This window comes from Bactrocera oleae, chromosome 4 (genome assembly GCF_042242935.1).
Source record: "Bactrocera oleae isolate idBacOlea1 chromosome 4, idBacOlea1, whole genome shotgun sequence".
Taxonomy (NCBI): Eukaryota; Metazoa; Arthropoda; class Insecta; order Diptera; family Tephritidae; genus Bactrocera; species Bactrocera oleae.
In genome coordinates, this window is record NC_091538.1 from 72,209,327 (window position 1) to 72,227,760 (window position 18,434).

The following is an 18,434-nucleotide window of genomic DNA, read 5'->3' on the forward strand; positions in this document are numbered from 1 at the left end:
GTAATCCGATATTTTTTTTAGGGGTTAAGGCGATTTTTTCGGATTAAATTATTTCCATGAAAATTTCATAATTGTTGCACTTACCAGCATTAGCTTCTCGTACTCTTCCTCCAACAGGCTGCCATTGAAGAACTTTTGCGAAGACATGGTGTCTGGAAAGTAGTAGCCCTTGCGGCAAACACATTTATAAGAGCCACGGCGAAAGCCCAATCCTTTTAACGCCTCACACTGAAAATTTAAAAAATTTGAATAAGAATTGGAAAACTTTTCAACGTCTGTTGAGAAAACAGTTTTCGAACAAAAAAAGCAATATAGGGGATGTAGTGATTATGTGGAAAATTTGTGATCTAAAAGCGAAACCCAGAATTAGATGATTTCTACCTTACTGTATGCTGCGTAATTTCGCTTGCTCTCGTTTCTATTTATTTACAGATTTTCGGCAACGAAAGTAAAATTCAACTGTCAGTAATTGTTTATGTATGTACATACCATTGTTGTGCGTTGTTTGCACTTGTCGGTGCCGGCGAATATGTTCAGTGGTTGTGTGCTGCCCGGCGAGTTTCGCTGCGGACATTGATCGATATCCACACGCCTCAAGTCGATGTCGATGCCTGAAGTTCCTCTAGAGATTTTGCAGTTGTTTTACAAAAGTTGTTAATATTTCATTTGTTTTCATTTTAGTGGTTTGTGTATTCCAGTTTGCCAATCGTGGTTTGTGTTTGCAGTTTCGAATTTCAAATTTGCATGGTTTTTGTAGTTTAGTATTTTGTTTCGTTTGTGAGTTTATATATTGACATAGTTTATTTGTTTTATTTTTCCAAAAGTTTTGAACATATTGACCATTTTGTTGTGGCAGAAGGAGACATGAAAAAATAGAATGAGTAAAGTACACTTGATTAGCTTTTAATGAAGATTTATTTAAATTCAATTTTGTATCCAAATTTAAAGAAAAGTTTTAAATATTTTAAACTTCTCTCACTGAGTGATCTTGTTGAAATGAAGCACAGTTTTTGAAAATATTTTTTGTATTTATTATCACATTTGTCATGGAACTAGAGCTGGCGAAGAGCGGACATGTCTTAAAAAGACGGTACTATATCCAGGAGTATAGAAGTTGAGACTGACACTTCAGCTCTCCGAGATTTCAGTACCGGATGTAATGTTAAAGAAGCAGAAATTTTGACAAGGCGTGCAGCGGATGAAGCTTTTCGTGAGGGTGTGCTTCACATTCACTATCAACAAGTCGTAAGGTCAGACACTTTTGCTCACCTTTGGTAGAAATTATTAAAAATTTTGCGATACCAAGAGAAGAAAACCACGAGTCCAAAAATTTACTATAGGTTTATAAAAATAGAATATGGTACACAGTTTTAAGTGAAGAGTTAAGTCTGTCTGTAAATACGCGAACTTCTCCTTCAGTTTTCGAGACATCAACCTGAATTTTTGGCACATGTTTTTTTTTCGCAAAAAACTTCTCATTCATCGGAACCGCGGATATCGGATAACTATGGTCTATAACTGCTATCCAACTGGCCGAATAAACTCTGGTTCTTCTATGGCAAAATTAACACTTTCTTGTCTTAAATCAATGTAATGAACTCCACTGACGTTGGCATACAACCAAACAACTATCAAGCCATCATCATCAGGACCGCTCGTCTTACGAAATGATGACGTGATAAGTAACTCTGTAACTCCCCTTTATTTTAGCAAACGTAGAAATAAACTTTAACGACTCATTACTTAAATGCTCTCGTAAATCCTTTATGGGCGTGTAATGCTATAAAAAATACAGTAATCCAATCGCCACATCCAAATAAGATCACTCCAACAAGGTCAGCGCTTTGATTTTCACTCTCGCATAATTTCCAAGTTCGTTAAGCAAATCCTTCGTACATTAATTCCGGTCTGCAATTTTGGCGAATTAACTACATATCCTCTGCCTCGACGCTGATCCTTACTTAGCATACTATTGCTTTTACTCAAATGGGGCAGCACAATGAGGAAATAAATCAATAAAAGGAACTCAACGTCAGCCACAAGGCACAAATGCACTTTGTTTATATATGTTGGTGTGTGTATGTTGGCATTAGCATAAAGCCGTGTGAGGCCTGACGCGCTGAAACAGAGCAAATCTAAAAGAGATATTTCATGTTCGACAGGCCAGTGAAAGGCCAAAAGGAAATAAAAGCCTACAATAAAACAAAATATCATAGTGTCAACAAAGCGAAGGCAGCGCCAAAACAAAGATGGCGAAGAATCGAAGCGGTGAAAAGGTTCGACGGAGAAAGAAAATAAATAAAGCTATGAATTCCGATAGCAAAGCCTCCAAAATAAAAAAGAAAAGAAGATACTGCAAATAAACAAACCATATATTGTACGTATATTAAATAAATAAATAAAAATAAGGGGAAATAATATCCATGAAAATATAAGAATGAATCAAGGAATGCAAACAAAGGAAAACAACAATATTAACAACAACGCTAAGGGTAAATAAGTCAATAGACTTGCCAATTTCACACGCTCTCAGCACATACTCGCACACAATCTCACACACATACATTTATTTACGCTAATGGTGGCACATATGAGTATTATCATCGCACAAATAACGGTGGGTGTGGCAGTGAGACGCTCAGCCGTACATTCGCTCGAGGTTTTGTGTCTGTCAGCCATTTGTGATTACACTACGGTTACGTATACGTCACGTATGACACTATGTAAAGAAACAAGCGCCACAAATGCCATGACAAAAATGCCGTCGCTCATGCCACACTATTAGTGACAGCTGCGAATGGATGAACGGCATTGTTCGTACACTTTTGTTACACACTGTCGGCAGAGCATAGCTCTGTGCCGAAATTGCGAACTTCATTGCTTGCATATATCTGTATATATCAGCCGAAACTGTTTTGATTGAGTCATGCAAATGTTCACACATATTTACTGTGTGTTTTTTGTATACATATATTTGCTTTACTTTTATATATTATATATAATACGTACGAATATTGTCATGGCTGACAGTGAATACTGCTGTATCAGTTATTTTTTGGTTTCACTCGAATATGTTGGATCATTTACTGATAACGAATCAGCAGTATATGTAATATATGTATAAATATTGGCTGCACAACAACGGTAGGCATATGAGTAAGCCAATCTGCATACTTTATAATATTGTATAGTACACCATACTAGTAACTCACATAAGGCGCATCCTTTGCTGGTACAAAAATTTTGAATAATTCCAATTAAATCGACAATAGTTTAGACTTAAAAAAAAATTTCTAAAACTTAAGTCAATAAAAAAGTTTAGCGAACATTACCCTTCTTATTTCTATGCCTAAGCACATACATCATGAACTTCAAAGATTTTGCTGATCTTTCGCATTACGGCTGGTATGCTTAAGTTATATGGAGATCTTTAAAACAGTAATTCCGTGGTTTTGATTTTAAGAAGGCGTCTAACCCTTTTCAATGTGTCGAATGTGAATGCATCCGATTAATTCTTAGAGCAACCCACCTACTGTGAAATTTTAAAAAAAATCTATTTTCAAATTCCATATTCCTCCTCAAAAATTTTACCACATTATATCATATAACTTTAAAAAGTTTAAAACAATTGATATAGAATTTTTTTTTAATTTTTGTCGCACCAAGTGTGTCCTTCGAATAAAAAAAAAATATACATGTAGCACTCGAGGACTGCCGGGGTAAAGCTATTGCATAGCATTTTTATCAACTTGTGCAATTATAACTATTCATTTATTTTTTATGCAGTATTTTTAATTTTCTCACAATACATGTAGGTTATTCAGGAATTTCCATCATTGAAACCAAAGATTTATGGTAACTGAAATAAGAAACATAAGTTTGAGACTTGATGTCCTCTAAATATCTTGAAAATACCGCGTCAATGGTGGTGCCATATTTTGTTGTGGATTCTTGTGGATGATTATTTATTTTCAAATTAAATTTTTCCGAAAGAAAATACGCTAAAATTCAACCGTTCCTCTTTTATCAGCGAAGTTGATGTTGAAATCGCCAGCCAAGATAATTGGAAATGTATTACCATTGATAATCCGAATGAAATACCTAATTTTAATTGTATTGTTCAATTTAAACGAGAAACTGTTCCAAAAGGTGAGATAGCTATTTACTACTAAAATAATTATAAAGTCTCTAATATTATGATTCCGAATATTAAATCATTTATTTTTTATTAAATATATTTTTATTAAATTTCATATTTTAATTTTCCATTAAAAAAAATTGTATCGTAAATCTTATTATTTTTGAATCACACTGCTGTGTGGCGTCAATTGATTTGTTCTGCTTGAGATATGCGAAAACAGGCCTTAAAGTATGCAAACATTTTACGCATACTTTGTGATCTTTAGGTTTATTTCCGTTACGGTATTTCTTGATTAAGTCCCCGCGCTCAAAGCCCTCGATAGAAGCTATGCAATAGCTTAAAAAAGTTTTTTGGGACTTACGGTGTCTTAACGTCACCTCACCCTTTAAATTTCTTTAAGTCTATTCTTTTAAACCTCTTTAAGTCCATACCTAAAGCAATTTAAGTAAAACTTATTTGTTTGTTTAGTTTAAATGCAAATTGCGATTTTTAGCCGCATGAAATCCCACATAGATATGATAAGTTAGTAAGTTGAGGTTTTTCACCGATTCAACGAATTTCGCCAAGCCAACTCAACTAATTCTGCAAACTGTGGAAAATCCCTACCAACAGCCGCGATGCTTATTTAGTGAATTTGTTGCCAGGCATTTTATTTGTTTCCCTCCGGCATTAGCTCATACTTCTGCTTTTGCTGCTAATTTTTGTTTATTTATTTTCCTGCTCGAAATAAGCCGCGCAGTCGACAACAAGCCAACCACTGCCACGTTTATAATTCGCTGGAAAGACCTGTAACTGCCTACTGGCACATGTTAGAGGCCGTAAGGGTGTGCATGTGTGTGTAGGTAAAATAGTGTTTTTGAATGGAAAACGAAATATAAATTCACCTATGTGGGCACATCGGTGGCACCATTTGCACACGTATACCCACACAAACGTATTTAAATCCCGCACAAAATTCACTCAATCCTATTTTCAGCAGGAGAGCGTATTATGTGTTGCTGTGTAGGTAGGCGGTAGGTGACATGTAACTCCATGCGATCGCAGAATGGTATTTTACAATATTACAAGTATTTATTTTTTGTAAATTCTTAGCCATACGCTAAGGATTTTAAATGCCACGAGGCAAAGTCTAATTCGAGCGCAAGCCGTTAGCGACTGTTGTCATATTCCGGTACGTGCTGTATTTAATTGTAATATTGCTTGAGTGAATATAATTTTAGGCGAATCTGCTCGCTGGCGCAGTGTGAACTTCAATATTTGCTTCTCATCGAATATGAGACAAAGCAGACTACAAATACAATTGCTGGTAACAATTTGAGATTAGCGCCATCTAGTGGAACTAATTTACTTAACTCTCGGACTTTTGCAAAGAGTTGTCTTAAAAATTGCAGCAAAATCGATTGAGTGTTTTCTCTGTCTTTAAAAGATTTGTATCTGTGACTGTTTGTACTCATCCCATGTGTATAGCTCTACCTTCGAACAGCTATTTCAATTCCTGATTTCTCAGTTTTACAGTATGGTACAGTCATAGCCTTCAAAGCTCTCTTATTGACAAGGGAATTTGGATAAGTAGGTACATATTTATATATATACTTGTATAACAATTATATGTATGAAAGCACTATATGATTTGTACATGCCTACTATTTGAATGGTTTTCTAAAGATGACAGTTATATTTGTCCAGTTTTCTTTATCTCGTTAATGTCAATGATTCGGTTAAATGAACGAATGCTTCCACGTAAATTAAATAAATATTAGATGCTGTAATACTTGTACAGAGACTATACGTATATAGTAAATTTATGCACATAAACTTGATTAAATGCACAAGACTTTGTTACCTCCTCATGCATATCAATCTCTTCTTAATGTTCTTATTGCTTAGTTATGTCCGTTCGAAAAGTCTCTTGAATAACTCATAGCAGCACTAGGATAAATAATTAAATATAAATATTGCATAACATTTGTTGAGAATGCCAGCAATGGGCGGTGTCATAATATGTCAAAGTAATGTCGCAATGTTTGCAAGTATTTATGTATGTATATATGTATGTAATTGAATTGAATATTCCAGTTAGTAGATAAATAAGGATTGTGTTTGTGTTCTATTAGTGTCTCAGGGATTCTGCTTTTTTCATTAAGACAATGGGCGAATTTAATATTGTGTTGTCCTGGAAAGTGTATCTCTCTGAAAACCCATCTACAAAATAATGTTATGTTGAGACGTAAGTCTAAATGGCTAATAAAAGACTCTGTAAATAATATTATGTAATATTATCATGGCACGGTAGTCCGGATGGATTTTTTATTGCCTTAGATAAAACAAGTGCCGAAGAGGTCCTTAATAAATTTTATGATTCCATGGACACTTAGTCAGTAAACATATAAGCATAAATTTTTATATTAAGAAGGAGTTGATATACAAATACAAGAGGGGAATTATACATACATTTGGAATCTTAATGTACACAAATATACTGTAATTTTCCTGAGTAAGGAAAACCAGCATTTTTGATGAATGCTTAGGATGTAATAATATGGATATCAAACAGAAAGAAATAAAGTTGCCACATTACGAAAAATCTCACACTATTATGAGTTTTCGAATTGGATTTGTCACCTATTGAATAAAAATAATTGGATTACAGCAAAATATAAATATAAAATTAAGAATGAAGAGTTATTTTTGAACTGTATACCAAAGGGTTTAAAAATTAAAAAAAAAAAAATTTATGAAATTATTACAAAGTGTGTCCGAACCGACCTGTGGCGATCGACACAACATTAACTGCTTACATAAGAGATATATAATTAAATACTTATTACCATCTAAGAAAGGCTATCCCAGTATGAGCCCTTAAATGTAATGAGCATGTCCTCCGCCTTACAGTTATTTTTTTTTTCTTATTATCAGATAAAAACTTTATAACTCACTTCCAACTACTTGAACACAAAATGGTCTCTTACGGGTTTTCGTAAACCTAACCGTTTAAAAGATATTAACGGTTAAAGTTTGATTATTTTAAGACAAATTTGTTTTCATACTCTTGCAACAGTTGCTGCAATACAATACTTGTATAATAGTTTTTTACATCTTACGGTTGTTTGTATCCCCTAAAACTAATCGAGGTAGATATCGAGTAATATACATATAAATGATCACGACGACGAGACGAGTTGAAATCCGGGTGAATTTTTGGTTCTTTTAAATTTTATAGCTCAATGATAAAAAATCATTATAAATCGAAAGCTTAAAGTTTTGAAAGAAATTTGCTGCACTTCTACAAAATGGTATCGTTTTTTCGTAATTTTTTGATTGAGTTAAGCATTTACGAGATATTCATTATCAACAGTAAGTCTTGTAGAGTCATCCGTAAACAACTGTTGAGTAGCCACTGTATTTTATTTGCAGTCAAGTTAGGTACTCCTACATCATTGGTGCTTTGAAGTAAGGGTTTGTCGCCTGGTAACAATGAAAAGGATTTATTCAAGCTTAAGCCCTATTATTGCCACGTGCTAGTAATTGTCTTTACATACACACGCATCTGTAACAAATATATGCTTTATAGAAATAAATAGCATGTACTCCATATTTTATGTACCGCAGCGAACGCTCATACCTTAAGCTGCTGCTCGCAATACCTATTAAGTGGCAGCACAATGAGAAAGTGTGTACCAGTTGGTGTGTTAGCACGTTCTGGAACCTTAGGTAGTTATGTAAGTACAACGAATTCTAAATAATGATAAGAATCAAGTAAAGTTATAAGATACTAACAAGAAGTCTCAATTGCTGTTAGCCGGTGTGGCCTTCGCATTTAATAAGTTAGCAGAAAATTTATTGGTTGCTTATAAAGCCTACAATCTTATTTATTTAAAAAAAACTCACTCTTTATATGATTAAACTTAAATCACTTCTAATTTGTAACTCTTGTATTATACCCTAATCACTTAAATGTGAAAATGCAGTTTCTAGTTATTTGTAATCGCATAATTCCAACCCGTTGAACAGAGAAAATTCCGTTTTATTTGGCACATATACAAGTACAGGTATGTGACATTAACACATTTTAATCTCCAAACAACTGCTACTAGCTAGCCAAATTTCTGCTTGAAAACCGTTTCCTAAACCAAAGTACTAACTAGCAGAAGAAAACACATGTTTAGAGCGCAAGATGCCAGTGAGGATCCCCATTAGTTCTCTATTATTTGAACTGATCCCTTATTTCTTTGAACATATGAATTTTCTGCCATTTGGCAGCATTTATTTGCAACGAATGTAAGCTAAATACTTCTTAAAAGTTGGATATGTCAGCACCAACGATAAGATGAGACTGCCGTAAGCAAATCCTCTGAAGTGAATAGTTTAGAATTGACAATTTTCAAAAAATATACTGCAATGCTCAGTAAGACAATTCCTATACTTGACTCCATTCATAATTGTCTGCTGTGTAACTGATTATTAAAATTTATTACAGTTTGGCTTATTAGCTGACCTTGACGACTATCAAAATACAACCCTGCGACATAAAAACTGTCAAATGAAAGATCATATTATATAAAATTTGTTTTAAAATGTATGTAATCGCAGAATTGAATACTAGGTCTTGTCTAAATGGCGGGTCTCAACTATCAGAAACATGCCTTGCGCGTATATGTGAATGTCTCTGTTTCTTAGATAATTCTCAAATGCCTACATTATTGCTGTATGTGCGGAGTGCGGTGTGTTTCCTAGCAGAAAGCAACTTAAACTGCTAATGAGCTCGAACTGATTTTCATTAACACAAATGGCCTGCAACTTCATCTTAATCAATACAAATCCCGAGCCAAATAACAATCAGCACTGCAAAAAAAAGTAAAACAAAACAACAGCAGATTTTCCAATTTGCGAGACAATAAAAAAGAACAATTGCACAACAATACAAACAGACAGAACGCAATCAGCTTGTCAAGCTGTGATCAGCCTGCGAGCAACAGCAATTGATTCTGCCGCGACGTGAGTCCCCGAAAGCGCCGCTGCAGTTCAGGCGAGCGCCCTCTACTGTAGCCTTCGCTTGTGCGCTGATGTGAGTGCAGCGGGAAGTGGGAAAGTGAAACAACGTGATCAGTGGAAAATCAGTGCGTTTTATTGCATTAATGTAAGTAGTCGCTAAATCTCATTTATTTATTATGCTCTGCTGCTGGGGAGCCACTGTGCGCTGGGCGCCCGCCTCATAGAAGAAAACTGCCTGTCAATAAACAAACAATACGCCAAAGGAGGGCGAGAAACGTAGCGAAAAGAAAGCGACAGAATTGGAAGGAGGGCGACGAAATGCAATGAGACATTCTTCTGAATGGAAATTGCGAAATCCGTGCGAAAGTTTACACAAATACGTGCGACAACACACACAGGCACACACGCACATACGAGGCCACGTTCATGGGCAGGCTTAACATTTGATAAAGTATGCATGTATGTACATAGGGATGTAATGGCATGCTTATTGTGAAAATTAAATTTCGCAGAAGTAAACGCAACATATTGGATTCACAATGTGAACACATAGCAGTACGTTTTTACACATACATATGCAAATGAGGCATAAACTGTTGCAAAGAAGTTGGTGATTGAAAGTAAAGTCGAATACGTAAGCAACATGGATATGAAATCCACAACACAAATTTGGAAAAATATCGGAAAAGCGGCCAAACCGATTGACTCGGCGAATGTCGCTGTGACGCAGTAAATTTCTCTGCATGAGGTGTGTGAGGCGACGACAACTGTGCGAATTTTAGCAAATGAGGCAATAAGCAGGACATTGCATAACGCCGCCACAACCCACATGCCATGTCGCGTGTGTGAACTGATATAATTTCATTGCATTAAAACCGAATAACGTTTTTTTCGTACGTATATGAGTAGGACAAAATAAAAAAGCACAAAAATGCAAGGAACACGTTTTTCAACTTGCGTAATTTACACAAAATAACACAGACACACACACAGCACGAGGAGTGAAAATATTCTATTTAGTCTATTTATATTTACTTAGTCTCTGGCAATTTGACAGCCAATAACATCGTCCTGGCGCAATACGCAAATTGTGATTCTGATTCAAATTTACAGACCTGAACTACCGTTAAATGCTGCTGAATATTCGAATTGATTGTAAAAGCTCGCAATTGTCTGTCACCACTAAATACGGAGAACTTAAAAATTCCACAGATACTAATTGTGCATTCGTTATGAATGAATTAATATGAGTGAAAAATTATTTGGAAAGCCTTTAGATTTGAAAATAGAAAGATAGAAATAGTTTTATAAATTTACAGACAAGAATGACCTAATTACTGGCCTAGCCGAGAGCCTGGTGAGTATTCTGGAGTCATTATTAGTGGCAAGGCAAATCACATTCTTGCTTCTTTAAATCATATCATCTTTCAGCTCAGCTATCCATAAGTTCTATCCATTTATATAAAGGAAACGAGAAAAAAGTTAGCTTTGGCTGCATCGAAGCTATAATACGTAACCGGCCAATGGTTTCCATCTAACCGAAAATTATATAAACAACCTGCAAGTGGTATTAAGTTTACTTAATAAGAAGAAAAGATATCATGCAAATCTGTATGTTGATTTTGATTGGTCAGCATTGCAGCTATATGCTATAGTCGTCCGTTGTGAAGTATTTATTCAAAGATCATAGCGTTGTCTTGGACAGTTATATTTAAGTGTGGTCCGATATCGGTAAAAGGCGTTTGCAAAATTTCAGATCGGTATCTCAAAAACTTAAATCCAAATAAGTTAAGACGTGGTTGTTGCCTGATTTGCTGATTTTGATTGCACAGCTGCAATATTTTTTGAAGTTTGTACCGTTAACCGTTTATAAGTTTAGACTATAGCAATTTTGCCACATATATACCACCTCCCTTACAAAACGTTTTGCATTTGTATTGTCAAATAATAATGGTTTGATTTCACAAAACATCGGTATCGTTTTGAAAAAATTATAATGAACAAGAAGGAAGGTCAAATCGACGGCTGTGGGCCAACGGATTGAGGAACGGAGGTATGAATTGAAGAGGATGGCCGATTGGAAGTAGAAACGATAGCACGGCCAGATGATAAGAGGGACGGATGGATGAAAGCACGGCCAAATGGTTGCAAGGTTGAGCATTCATCCGGAAATCAATTCATCTCTTCATCCCGATTACTTTATGGTGTACAAATAACCTTTGCGCGATATATAGAACTTATCTAACGTTGTGCAGGTTGCCAGACAACCACAAAACATTTAGAAAAACTAAATTAGTTTGCTAATTAAAAGCTAAAATAGCTGAGCATAAACCAAATTAAGCAAAAAGTTAAATTGCATGTGCACACGAAATCCATTACGCAATAGAAAGCGACAAATTCAGTAGTAAATATTGACCTTGCTACCGCCTTTATATAACTGCTAATTGAAGCAACTACTAAAAGCGCATTTAGCTTGCGCTTTTATTTCTACTAATACAAGTACCTTATGTCACTCCACGGTAAACTGAACCATTATTTAGGTGTTTGCTTGACTTCCGTTGGCAGTGGAAAACAAACTCAGTTGCCGTGAAAAGCAACTCTGCTGGAAAATGAAAGTACAAACAAAATTTAATGCCAACTGCGCACTTAGTAGCGCGTTAAGGATGTGGCGTATTGAGAGTTGTAATGCTTTAACGCGCCACTACTGCACGAATTCGGGATTAAGACAACGGGATTCCAATATTGTATCTATAGCAAATTTGGTGGCATTTGCTCTTGAGTGTTTAATATAAAGAAAATATTTTCTGCGTCTGTAAGTGGTACATGAAAAACTAAAAAAAAAAAAAACACAATTTTTCAAAGAGAAGCAGTCGAGTCATTATCTGTTATAAACCCGAAAATCGGTAATCTCAATTTTTATAAAAATTGAGTGCTCTAATGCGCCTAAGCATGTACATGCTGTGTACATTTACTTTGCTAAAGTTAGCAGTAGTCAATAACAACGCAGACCGGCGGATAGTTAGTAGCAGTACATACAAGCACAGCAACTTATGGACGCAGTTAAACAGCTCAAAAGCTGAACAGTCCCCTAAACTGACGGACATCCAGGTGGACAGGCAGACTAATTAAGTTAGGTTAGTGTGGTGAGCGTTTCGCTTCTTTGAGTAGCGCTTTTTCTCCCCGGTATTTATGCTTTAGCTTGTGCACTTGTCACAGGAGCCAGTCTCATCGCCGCAACTCGCTGTTGTTATTGACATTTGTATCATGTACTTCTCGCATGACAGCGCTGCGAGCTTTAGATTCCTAAGCGCATTAGCTGTGTCTTACACTTTTTTTGCTTCAGTACATATACTTGCGTGATTGTATACACACATACTTACTGGCAGCTGGCAGTCGCCGCATGGTTGGCATGACATCAAATTCTTTACTCGCTGTAAGTTTACAGAGTTTTCTTCAACCCTTGCAGTTGGCGGAAAATGAAATTAATGCTGGACATTATTTGCTTAGTGAGCTTACACTTGCGATACACATACAAACAGAATAAAACGTGCACCTGTAGGCTAAAGTCACAGACATACATAGGTATATACAAGTATATAAATTTTCATGTATTTTCAGGAAAAAGAAAAAGGTGTTCAATTCAATTAATTTGGCGCCAGCGCTGCGGTTTAACTTGCCAACTTGTTTTTCTAAGCACTCACACGTGCTTGAGGGAATGTTTATTTACGGTATTATTTTTTGAGCGCTCAGCAGCTGCCTATTTCGAACCATTGTGACTGTTTATTTGAGAGTAACTGTTTCTGCTGAGAAGAGTTTAATTTTGAATTTAATTAGTTTAAACTCTTTTAATCTTGACTATTTTCCTCCGTTTTATTAAAAGTATTGGCTTCAATTAAAAAAGTTGCGTAATAACTGAATGGTTCGCTCTAGAATATACACAAAAAAGAAAAGAGCAAAAAAATAAAATATCTGACTAATTGCACCCATTTTTGTAGGAGTTCTCAGTCAAGGCGAGAAACAACTATTTATAAGCAAGTTTTGAATAGAGTAATAAGTTATCACGATTCTAGATACGAGTACAATAAAATGTCGAGGAATATGAACTATTAGTAATTAGGTAGATAGCTATGGAACTAAATTGATGGTATAATGGAAAACAGTAAATGGTATGAAATATCAAGCTTCTTCGTTTATTTATCAGCTAGAGAGATCATAAGCCCTTTTTAACAGCCATTTAACATATTATAGATAATAATATGAGCTTAAAAAAACAGTCTACCATTTGATTAAATTTGAGCTGGACTGACAAAAATACTATCCATAACAGATCCTCTGCTATCTCTATAATGCCAACACGATGATTTTTAAGCACAGCTTTTCGTGTCGTAAACTGACAGCTGCCAAACGCGCACTAACCCTTCCAACCATTTGTTGTCGAGCAAAGTTTTTTTAATTTTTCATTACCAGTTTTAAGGTCATAATGTCTCCGCACCATAATTATCGAATAGCAATACTCGATATACGAGTATGTGGGTTGGAGAAGAAATATTTCCAATTTAAAAATGTGTATATTCTAAAAGTTTGTCTGAAAGGAATTTAATTTAATCTAGTACCAGTCGCATACATAACGCACAAATGCCAATAATATTGCAGTATTCCCAGGACGCTTGAGCAGCAATCTTGCTACTTGCTAACCCACCACTGCTACCAGGGCGTATGAGTAATGTAACTATGCGCACGCAACCGTTCGCCTTTTCCTTTAGTAATTAATTGGAATTTGCTTTCGTACCGAAGCACCAGCATATGTACAATTAGAGTTACAAAGCCGTGTATGTGTATGTGTGTGTATGCTTGGCTTACCTTCTGGCAAGGATATGTCGTTGTTGCGTACACTCACGCGACAATCATGCTCTCTAGCTTTTATAATTGCTTTTATCGCAACATTATTTTGTACGAAAGTCGTAATTTTTTGTGCAGCATGTCTTCACTAAATTAAAATCAGTTTATACAGTTAATATTATGCTTTAATTAAAATTCAAAATTGAAGAAAGAGAGCAAACGAGACGAGAACCGAAAACGGCTTATAGCGCAGAGCTCCGGCTCATTAAAGCCTAGTGCACGACGCTACTACATGCTTCTATTCCAGCACGACAACAACAACAATTGTAAACGTTTACAAATATTTACTTGCTTTGTAGCTGAAAACATATTGAATTGCACACAGCAACACAACAACAGATGCAACAACAAGCGTTGACAATCGTAAAACCCCATTCCCTCTTTTGATGTTCCCTGCCGCTTGCCGCTTGCCTCTCGCTGAAATTAAGTTTCGCGTGTTGCGCATAAATGCGCTCCTGTGCCGCGTGACGCTGATACAGCGACGCCAACAAATGAAATTATGCACAGCTGGAGCTTGTGAAATTCACGTACCGTTGCTGTTGCTTCTGCGGACCAACAACAAAGAAGGTTACAAAAGATATCGGTAATGGAAACCAATGCAAAGCACAAATAAAGGTGCGCACACAGGCCTACACATAAACACACACACGCACACATGCGGTCTGAGTGAACTGAAAATCGCGGCGTTCGTTTATTTTTTCCAAACGATTGGTGTGTACACAGTTATTGTACACACTCTTTATTCATATGTACAAAACAGTAAATGGTTGTAGGTGTGTGCGTTCTTATGAACGCTCATTGCTTAACGCACACGCAACCTGCTAATGCAATACTAAACATGAAAGCACACACCAGTGACAATTAAATATTCCACTTTGTCTCGTTTGTGAAACCAGGAAGCTCCAATATTTCTCTTATTATTTGCTTAATGAGCTTGCACGCTAATGGCTGCAGTTTTTGCTTATTTCTGCATCAGTTCTCTTTGACGTAATCAGTATGTACTATGGATAATTAATGACATCGAAGGCTAACTGCTTGGTAACCATGTTAAGGTGCCTCAAATGCTTTATGGGAGCCTTCAAGCACTGATTTGTTGGTTTGTGCTTTCACTGTTCCAAGCTTGAGTTTAAAAACTAAAATTTACCTAAAGAAAAGCTTTTATGTGTTGGGCAAAACCCTGTTTTTTCAGTAAGGTATCCACAACTCACAGCTAATTAACTGAATATTGGTTCCATTTCTATGAGTGCCAGGTAGTGGTTGCCGTACTGAGAAATCTAAAGAAATTTCAATTCGAAATGTTCATAAATGAGTAAAAGTAAATTGTTTCTTCATTGCCCTTTTTATGCAGATCAGTGTAGTGTAATGCCTCTGAAAAATGGAGATATAAGCATTTTAGGCATTTATCTATGTACAGCTAACTTTTAGAGAAACGCTCAACTTTTATGAATACGCAAAGCTTGGTATTTAATTGGTGTTAATTCGCCAGTTGGCTCTTCTCTCCCTCACTCTTTGCAATAACATTTCCAGCAAAGTCATATTACTGCCTTATTATTAAAAAATTTTACCGCAGACAAATGAACTTTGTGATATGCCACATAACGGAATAATTACGACAAACAGCTGGATAAAGTTGAATGAGTATCACACCACTGACAGAAGGTGAGGGAAAATCAAGTAAATGTCTTTTAAATTCACATTCATCGAAAGTTGCGCTTGATTATATAGAGAGAGATTACATTTTTTAATATTAATTAACGTGAAAGTTTTTAGAAAATTAAATTCCAGACATCAATTTGTGAAAGTATGTTAACTTTATCATTTCAACATTTGCTCATCAACGTGGTCAGCCACTGTTTAAAACCCCTTAACCAAACTAAATTTGACAATTTTCGTTCTTTAAAATATATAATATTTATTGGATTTTAGTATGCAAAACAACAACAGTGAAATAATCAAAACTTCTTCGTATGAAATTTGATCACATAGAGTAGCCCATATACGAGTAGTAACCAAATATATTATACACCATTGGAGAAAGAAAAAAAGGAGGAAAACGTAGATGATGCACATCCTTTTCATTTATTACTAATAACTACTTATTATATTTAATAACAATAAAAAACCGAGAAATTACTTTTTTTTACTTATGACTCAAAAAAATAGTTTTTGCTGTTGATATATGGTAGTCTTATTGATGTCGGTGCTGAAGCTTTCTATCATTAATTAAACGTTGCCGATTAGCTTTCCGAAGAAAATATATACAATGAGGCGACTAACGTTAAATTTACGTGGAATTTGCATTTGTTTCTGCATCGAAAAATTCAGGTTCAGCGGAGTTATTCAAGGTCTGCTATTAAATTGAATACTTGGAATACTGTCTTCGACACTATCACGAGCAACTATAATAACATTTGTATAAGTATGTATAAATATAATACATATGGTAAGCCTACACACACTGAAAATGAATTTCTAGTAAAACCAATTCAATGCGCCAGTTCCGACTCGACACTATCGTATGCATAGGAGTTAGCACACACAGTGTGGCAAGTTCCTAGAATCTGCGGCGAAAAATATAATTTATTAGTGGAAAGGTTTGTCTGTTTTCTTTCTACGACAAAACTAACATATAAGCTAAGTTTCATTAAATTCACTACTTCACACCCCCCTGCCGGACATAAAATTAAACGCTAAACTAAAAGATTTTGTAGTGAATTTTTTAACACGATGTTAAATTGGTCAGAAATTTCTTAAGATCTTCTCTGACAATCGAACATAATTGTACTTCTATCATCGCTTTCCAACAATCGGGTCTATGTAATTGATACAGACCCAGAATATCCAGCTAAGAGCGGAATATCCGTTCCCACGACAGTCGGCACCATTTCTCGAAATTATTTCAGAAATGTTTTCAGCCGCTACAACAACAACATCCAGCGAAAATCTCTCAGCTCGCAAAAAGTTCACACATAACAACAACATGTTCTGCTTGCAGTTTAGCATCAATTATTTTTAATACAGGTCTCCTATTGATGTGGTGGTAAATTCTTGTTCTTTTAATAAATTTGTGAGTGAACACCAGAGCTTCTTCGAATAGACTATTCGTTAGTGAGGCAGCCTATTCCAGCAAATCATTCATAGATGGCTTCTGATGTCTTATGAGAACATTTTAAAATTTCGTTCCCTTTAAACTAAGTTTTTTCCGGTCTTGCAACACTGTACGGCGGCTGAACCTTTTGCATTACTGTGTTCCTGCGGGATCCGACAAATATACTGATGTGCTAGATAAATGAACAAGGCAGCCAGAGAGCGTGAAACACTGAGATGGAACACAGCATCAGTAAGATGGAATACGCAGGGGGGGCTGCACACAACACCGTCAGCAACATGGCAACTTTCAGCAAAATGCCAAACTGTTGCGGCAACCGCAGCAGTGGCAAGCCGACGACAGACGATGGATGAAGAAGGAGCATATGCAACAGAGGAGCGGTCATAAGCAGATGGCAAGGGAAAATTGCAGCAATAATCATTAAGAGAACAAGGGAGTTCAGCGTAGTCAAGTGTCATCGTCAGTTGCAGCAGCAAGTACAATATAACTAGAGAAATACTTTTAATAAGCAATAAATGCAGCCAGCGTTTTCAAGGGGCGCCAAGCAGCAACACTAAACAAGTTTATGTCAATCTAAACAAATGTGAATAATATAGCAGACAAAGTGGAAACGGCAGCGAGATCGGTGCAATGGAAGCGGTCCACTCAGCGAGATATCATTTCGAAGCGCAGCGGGTTTGGGTGGCTTAGACAAATGCGAATATAGGGCATATCCACTTTGTGGCATTGCCAATGCTGGTACGAGTCGGAACTTGCGCTGAGAGGCTTTTCAAACAGACAGCAACGGGGCGCAAAGCGTGACGGGTGGCAGTTGGCAGTGCCGTTGACAGTTGCGCGCGGCGCGACGGATTGCACGTTTGCCTGCCTGCCGGCGAGGACGAGCTGACGCGTACTACAAATGGGTGAAAGTTTCCACTTTCCAACATTTTTCATTTTTGTTTCAGCTTTCGCCATTTGATTTGTGATTATGTTGTTGCTTCGGAATTCTATGCCATTTTCCCTCTCTTTTGATATCATTTGCTGCTTGCTGTTCCTGGACCTGGTAGTAGTTCTGCCAGTTAGTTTGTTTCGGATGAGTTTTATTGTGGATGATAGCACATTTGGTATGCGCACAGCGAGCGACTGGTGACCCACAATGACAGCAGCCGGTCTAAACTTGGTCATTGTAGCACGACCCACACACACAGACACACTACTCATAAATCAACTCAAATGCGAGTATGCTGGCGGAATGAAATGCATTTTATTTGCCTTCGTGTAAGTGGTGCATGATTGGTTGCTTGCTTAGCGCAA

At 36.3% G+C, this 18,434-nt stretch overlaps 1 protein-coding gene across 1 annotated transcript in view; it reads right to left on the reverse strand.

The window, feature by feature from the left end:
- The window catches only part of LOC106623219 (uncharacterized), a 112,526-nt gene that overhangs the window by 12,211 nt on the left and 81,881 nt on the right, over positions 1 to 18,434 (reverse strand). Inside the window, exons 5-6 of the mRNA XM_014243039.3 lie at positions 490 to 622; positions 85 to 228 (exon numbers count right to left, since the gene is read on the reverse strand). Coding sequence (XP_014098514.3) covers positions 85 to 228; positions 490 to 622 — 277 coding nt within the window. The remainder of the gene's footprint in view (positions 1 to 84; positions 229 to 489; positions 623 to 18,434) is intronic.